Raw genomic sequence first — 7,500 nt, forward strand, 5'->3', positions numbered from 1 at the left:
ATTACCAATAGTATTCTTGCAACACTAGGAATTTAAAATCTATCGTTATAATACAATGTGGTCAGATTGGTGCAAGAAGAGTTGCCCAAGTGACACCAGGAAGGTCAGGTCAAACCAAACACCATCAACATGAGTGGGTTGATTCACAAGCTGTTCACAACGTGACACTAATTACAAAATTGTAAGCAACCTTAGTATCTGCACTTGTTGTTTCGACAGAGTTTAGCGGGTTTTAAAGAGTATCTACATCCAGGAAATAACGAAGATAAGAAGAAAGTGTCTGGACAGTGTACTGGCGTCATGTGACGGAAAGTGTCGGTGGCAAAACTTTCTTAATGATCCTAACATGGATACTTGAGTGTTTTTGGCACCGGCAGAATCAACGCTATCAGTGCTAGCAAGAACGGTGTAACTCGTAAGTGAGTAGTCACAGCTCTGCTATCCAGTAGGTGGCTGTACAAAAGAACAAATACTAAGGAAATAGTGTGATTCGTGGTAAATGTAATGATAATTACTGATTCACTAATCCAGTTAATTTAGGTTAGATCTTTTTATGGCTTTGCGTCTGCAGATGGGAACTGATTAATTGATTGTTAAGAATTAACTTCCGGCTCAACATATAAATTCCTTGGCGGTATATTCCACATCTTTACTGAAGGCCAGTGTGTTATTGTCAAATGTTCGTTTTTTAGAGAGAAAGGATCTGTACAGCCAGGTAAAACAGAAAGATCACCAGAACAAAACATGCGGTTTATTACAAGGAAAGACATACATGGAGAACAATACAAAGAGTACAGGCAAGGGGAAACATTACCAGGGCAGGATATGGTGAGGAAGACGAGGTCACATAGTGGAGACGACATGGCTGGTCACTTAAGCGGGGTCGCTGGGTCAACTGACAAATTTTTTCAGTTCAGTTCAGTTGAGAAAGATTTGTGAAGACCTCGCTTCGCCCGGGCTATATGCACGAGGCGGCCCGACCTCTGTCAGCTATAAGTGCTGACTCATCTGATCATCATAACTGAATGCTTACCGTGGCGGTCGGATTGCCTGTAGGCGCTCCAGTTGCCAGGGAGCAAGCGACAAGCATATCCGTCTAACCAGCCTGGTGGCTGTCGTCTCTGGGCCCTGCTTGAGGAAGTGAGTGTGCTCGCACTCCTTCAGGTAGTGCTCTAATTTGGCGTCCGGCGTGCCACAATGCTCACAGCATCTCTCATCATGCCCAGTGGTGGGTATGATTTGCCACTCACAAGGATAGCCTATTCTCAGTCTGTGAAGGCTGACTTCAGCACACCTTGAAATTCTGGGAGAGAGTATCAGCGACTCATAGCCTGTGGCGTCTGAGTACCAGCTGGCCGAGGGGGAGGTTCTCACTTCCTCTCTATGTCGCTGCAGGGCACCGACCTGCCCTGCAGTCATCGTTTTACGCCTTAGCAGTTCCCGGCTAGGATGTACCACAAGATCACACAAGGGTTTCTTCCTGCCTTCCTCTGCCAGCTTGTCGGCTAAGTCGTTCCCTTTAATACCAACATGGCTTGGAATCCAGTTGATGACAATGTGTCTACCCTGATCCAGGATTCTCTGAGCAATGGTGAGAATCGTGGTCAGAAGATAAACGTTATCAAGGGGCATGCTTTGTTGCAGGCTGTCAATGGCGGCCCTAGAATCTGTATGTATGACAACATGCCCATCCATCTGGGCTGCATGGGCTAGGGCTCCCATAATAGCGACTGCCTCTACCTGGTGCGAGGAGGCATTGTCAGATATTTGCATAGCTTTCACCATGCCCCTTACTGCAAAACCGACGCCTGCAGTGCAGGTGATGGGGTCTACAGAACCATCCATGAAGTAGGTTTTACTACCTGGTGGAGTGATTGCTACGATATTCCTCTCCACCTCATCCGTTAATAGAGGTGGTGAGTACTGTGTCTTTTTCCTCGATAGGCTTATGACAGAAAACTCTATCAAGGGTCATGCCCACGGTGGGGCTGTGACATAGTCAGGGTGGGGGAGGTCCATGCCCTTAACCGGTAGTGTCTCCTTGAGCTCAAAGCATATCAGTACCCTGGCTGTGAGACAGCCAGGTGTTGTTAGCAAAGAGGTCACGGTTTTGTGCAAGCCAACGCTGCACTTTCTGTCTTAGCTGCGAGTCCGGCAGGGACTGTAGGACTTTGGCAAAGAACTGGGCTGCCATTTGGTCGACCCGGGTGTCCAGGGGGAAAAGATTGGCTTCCAAGAGAAGGTTGGTAACCTTAGTCCACCCAGGGGCACCCAGAATAATCCTGGCGGCCAAATTTTGCATGATATCAAGCCTTTTCCTGAGTCTAGGCTTGACCGTAATCAGGGCGACAGAGGCGTAGTCCACAATGGGATGGACAGCGTGCACATAGAAGGATCTTAGTACACAGTGTCGAGCCCCCAAGTGCCGCCCTGACAAAGCTCTCATGACAAAGAGTCTTTCCTTGGTCCTGTCTAGGAGATATTTAATCTCAGAGCAGAAGGTGAGGTTCTCATCAACCCATACCCCCAAGTATTGGAAGACGTGAACCCACTCTAGCTCTAACCGTTGGACTCGCAGTCTTTGGTCGCGGACATCGTGTTTCAGCGCCATTGCCTCCGATTTAGCTACTGATATCTTAAGTTCGACTCTGCGGCATTCCTCAGACATTAGGTCCAGACAATGCTGGGCCTTCCTGGTTAGGTTCTCATTTCATCTCCCAGCAGAGATATTTGCAAGAACATCTGCATATGAAATGATCTTGCACCCTGCTGGAAGTGGAATGTTGAGGATGCTTAACATGAGGGTGTTAAACAGAGCCGGGCTAAGGACCCCCATTCTCCATGGGCAAATGCCTGGAAAGATGACCTAGGAACTTCATTCTGACAGTTCTGTTCCGAAAATAGTCACCAATCCAAGCAAGCAGTCTGCCTTTAATTCCCTTGCGGATCAGGATCGCCTGAATGGCGAGTGGGCTCGCCAGTTCAAAAGCCTTCTCCAGGTCCAGGAAGACAATGACAGAGCTGGTGTTGCTGACAGTGCTCAATAAGGTGGCCATTCTGTGAGCAGTGCTCTCACCCCTTGTGAACGCATGGAAGTGTTCATGTGGAGGTCCCAACTTTCATTGGAGCCAGTTTAGTACCATTCTCTCCCAGACAGCTGAGTAGAGAGATGGGACGGTACCATCCCGGCTCCTTTGGTTTAGGGATGGGAACTATGTCAGCCCTCTTCCAGTACTGTGGTAGCGAAGAAGTCTCCCAGGACTTGTTGATGAGATGCAAGAATGCAAGCTCACCTTCATGTCCTAGGTGGGAAATGATGGGGTGGGAGATCCCATCGCAACCCGGGGCTGACCGGGAACTGGTCTTGTGTGTCCGCCGTAATTCCCTCAGAGAGAACATGGCATCTGTGTCATCAGGCTCGACTGCCTTTTCTCTGATGAGGGCATGCCTGACTGGAAGCAATTCCTCTTGGTATGCCCTCAACTCTGCTGGTAGGCCGACGCTACTTGTTCTAGCAGAGATCTCGTGTGCCAGTCTCTCTGCCTCTGACCACGGGTCATGGTGGGTCTGTCTGGGGCTGAGCAATTTGTGGCCTGTCTGATACGGTTACACAGCTCTGAAAGGGAGGTTTGGTGGCCAAAGGACTCACACCACTCCAGCCACTTTTCCTGCTTTACCCTCTTAGCAGTTTCCTGAGCACCCCTGAGAGCCTCTCTCAAAAGAGCGTGGTTCTCAGGGGGTCTCTGTCTGCGGAAGTGTCTTCTGCACATATTGATTCTGTGGTTGACCTCCTTAATCTCATCATTGTAGTACCAGGCGTCTTTGAAACACCTGGACCACAGACGAGTTTGGGGATGGTCTCTGAGGCTGACTCGTCTATGGCTTTTACTAGTCTGGCCTCAAGTATAGCCACATTATCGTTAAGTGAGAAATCACTGGTTCTGAGGCACCTGGCCAGGGCCTCCTGGAAAGCTTTCCAGTTGGCCCTGTCCACCTTCTATCGAGGATTGTGCTGGGGCATGGGTGCTGGGCCAGCGTCCAAGATGGTGATGACTATCCCATAGTGATGGCTCGTGGCAATGTTGTCCACAGATGCAGTGACAAAGATAAGGTCAATGCCCCCCCCCCCCCCACCACCAACATGCGTAGTCTCCTGGCTGTTGAGAAGAGCAATCTCGGGGCATGGCTATGTGGTAGCCTGCCGCATCACGACTCCGAGTGAGAGCCCAGATGGGGTGGTGGACATTGAAGTCTCCCCCTATGAGAATTGGCTCGTGTGCTGCAGCAGCACAGACTTGACTAATATCTAAGCTTCTATAGTTTGGCCTGCTGTACACATTGTACAGCTTGAGGGGACCCCCGGCCAAATGGATCTCAACGGCAAGGAATTCGGCGCCTTCTCCACACTGCACAGGATCGGTGACCAAGGAGCAGGGGATAGTCGACTTCACAAGGGTAATCAAACCTCTGCTGCCTTGCACATTTGGCAGCACAAAGGGATGATATCCCGAGAAGCGAACAGATTCCCCTGTTAGAGACTCCTGGAGCATGATGATGTCAATTTTCCGAGATTGCACGATCGCGTGGAGACGGGGATTCCTTAAGGAAAAGCTGTTGATGTACAAAAACATAGCATACTACGTTCTCAAGTTGCTAGTCAGTGTCTCCATGACCGTCTGAATTTGGACACTGCAATTGAATCCAGCTGTGCACCAGCTGTGACCAATGACAGGGTGATATCATGGAATGTCTCGATCTGAATTTAGAAGTCTGCATCGACACTTTAACTAACAATTCAAGGCCCTTCTTCGGGCGTTGCTGAGACCATCGAATTCAGGAACATCACTTCAAGAATACCACTTAGAGAGATTTTTCATATGGAAATAGGTAGATGGGTGCTGCATCATATCGTCGTGCCATACTTCATGCCCTACCCCTGGTATATCTCCATGAGGTCCATCCTGATCTCTTGTAAGTATCTGCATACTTGGCCACATGTCATACGGATTCTGTAGTTAGGGACGTCGTTTCTAGGGATTCCCTTGCCCGTATCTTGGGGAAGCCTGTTTTTAGGGGGGGGATATTTCTAAATAAAGGTTGGGGCTGATCCCTATCCTTAGTTGTTTCAGATTCCCTCAGAACTTCCATAGCGGAATGAAGTGCATCTGAGGCGGCAGCGTGTGCAACGTGAGAAGGGTTGGTCTCTGAAGGTCGTTGAGAGGGAGGTGTAGTTAGACCCAGAGGTGTAGCACACACCTCACGGTGTTCCGCCTCGAGCAAACCTCACAACTACTTATTTCCGTTTCTTCTTTCCAGTAGCTGCAAGACTTCACTCTGAGGTGTTATCAGGCCAACTTACTGACTCAAGGGAAATATCCTTCTTAGAAGACAGTAGAAGAGCTAGAAATTTGAATACCACTTAGTATATTGCCCCTTAGATCTTGGAGGGAGATTATTTTATGCTGAAAAGATTTCAGGAGAACATGAAGTCTCCTTTACTGGTCTGGAAGCTTACGAGAAATTCCGGTTCTAATTTTGACATTTCGATTCAGAAAAAATGCATAGACAATTAGGAATATTCTAGAGGAGTTGGCCAGGTGGTCAGAGGAGGAGGCAATTCATGTTAACTTTATATTATACACATGAAGATAGCCATCTAACAAGAGAATTAAGGAAGTAGAATTCCTTGATGAATTTATAAGTAGTTAAGACAGTGGCTGATGCACTGTAAGACCAAACACATGATTGTATGTATATACATAATGCACCCATTTGTCTATATTCATATTATCAATCATGTATGTGGCTGACCCAATTGCGCATCTGGGGTAAATATACCCCGGCGTTCTTCCTCCGGCTACCTCTTCATTCTTTTTTTTTCTCACATTGACGGGCGTTCGCAGGTTGGTGGTGGGCGCTCCGAGGGCAAATTCGTCTTACTACAACCCAGAGCAGATAACAGAACCCGGGACCATCTTCAAGTGTAACCTGAGGAGTCGAGAATGCGAGGAGCTCTTCATTGACCGAGAAGGTATCCATTGGATTCCTGTTTTATTTTCATGTTTTGCCTTTTATGGTACAACACATTCGCTATATATATATCCAACTTGAGCCTTAAGGAAGACGAAAACTGGCCATTTCCTTTTAGTTTTCTTAACCCGTTGACAAGTACCACAAGTACGACTTCACTATTCCCACTTTAGGAAACAGCGAGTCTCTGGACCAGAACAGCGAATTCCGCTACATGGACCTCAAGAACAACGGATGGCTTGGAGGGGCGTTGGACTCGCAGCCGACGTACCAAGCTGGTCGGCAAGTCGTCGGCGTAAGTAGCAGTATGGGCGTGAGATTACATTATGTAAACCGTTCAGTCCAAAGTATGGATTAGATCAGTTAGGGTCGAGGGATCAAATCATGAATATGACATTAGTGAGTCGGAAAAAAACATCCTATTCCTTCTTGTCGAAAGCCTTATATAAAGTAATGTAAAGTCATCAGGTAAAAGGACAGTAAATAAGTGAAAAGATCTCGCTGTGCTTTACCATTAGTTATGGAAGACAGCTGAAATATCCTCGTCAGATTTCTGTTACGTGTCACCTTTCGGTCTGTTACAGGTCTGTGCCCCCAGATGGAAGAACCAGCTGTACCAAGGCACTTACTTGATGAATGGGGCCTGTTATTGGCTCAATTCGTCTCTCCCGAATGCACCTGCTCATAAGAAGTTACCACTCGTACAGTTCAGTGAGTATTTTGTTACTGAAATTTATATTTTCTTGACTTCGCTGAATATTACCTGCATACATTGGTATGGTTGGATATCTACTTGCATCTCTTTCCATATGTATACAGTACATGTATATATATATATATATATATATATATATATATATATATATATGTGTGTGTGTGTGTGTGTGTGTGTGTGTGTGTGTGTGTGATGGGTATAAGATGTGTCCCTACTGCAACTTGTGTGTGTAAAGGTATATATCCCAAATACTAACACTATTTGTGTAGTTGGCAAAACGGGTCCCGTCCCTGGCACCCGAATATGTGGCGAGCAGAGATTGATCTAATTCCCACACATAATATATAAAGGGATTACGTGAAACACGGTAGCTAAAACATTAACAATATATTATAAATCAAGATATATATATAACATTGTTTACAAGGGAGGCACGATATATACACGCAAGGGGGAAGCTAAGCCTATCGCAAAGCTAACGAGATCTAAGCTATAAGTATATCAATAACACTAATATAAACACAACACTAAGGAAAACACAGACAATGCACAGTATATGAAATAAGCTAAGTCACTAAAGGCACTAAAACACTGTCTACCTGGAATCCTTGAGGAGGTGAAGGGAGAGGAGGTCCCCTCGACTTGAAGGTCGAACTAATTCTGTATAATCTAAAAATTACCTATGTTGAGCAGAGATACTGGGTCAGTACGAGGGCAGCGGGTACGTCTCTCATTGGGCAGGGAGCTGCCCGATC

At 46.8% G+C, this 7,500-nt stretch overlaps 1 protein-coding gene across 1 annotated transcript in view; it reads left to right on the forward strand.

The window, feature by feature from the left end:
- LOC122242521 (integrin alpha-PS3) overlaps positions 1-7,500 on the forward strand; it is a 24,844-nt gene that overhangs the window by 262 nt on the left and 17,082 nt on the right. The window contains exons 2-4 of the mRNA XM_086530890.1: positions 5,904-6,031; positions 6,204-6,325; positions 6,615-6,741. Coding sequence (XP_086387016.1) covers positions 5,904-6,031; positions 6,204-6,325; positions 6,615-6,741 — 377 coding nt within the window. The remainder of the gene's footprint in view (positions 1-5,903; positions 6,032-6,203; positions 6,326-6,614; positions 6,742-7,500) is intronic.

Source organism: Penaeus japonicus, unplaced genomic scaffold (genome assembly GCF_977035675.1).
Source record: "Penaeus japonicus unplaced genomic scaffold, GWHDUDI00000001_assembly GWHDUDI00000034, whole genome shotgun sequence".
Lineage (NCBI taxonomy): Eukaryota > Metazoa > Arthropoda > Malacostraca > Decapoda > Penaeidae > Penaeus > Penaeus japonicus.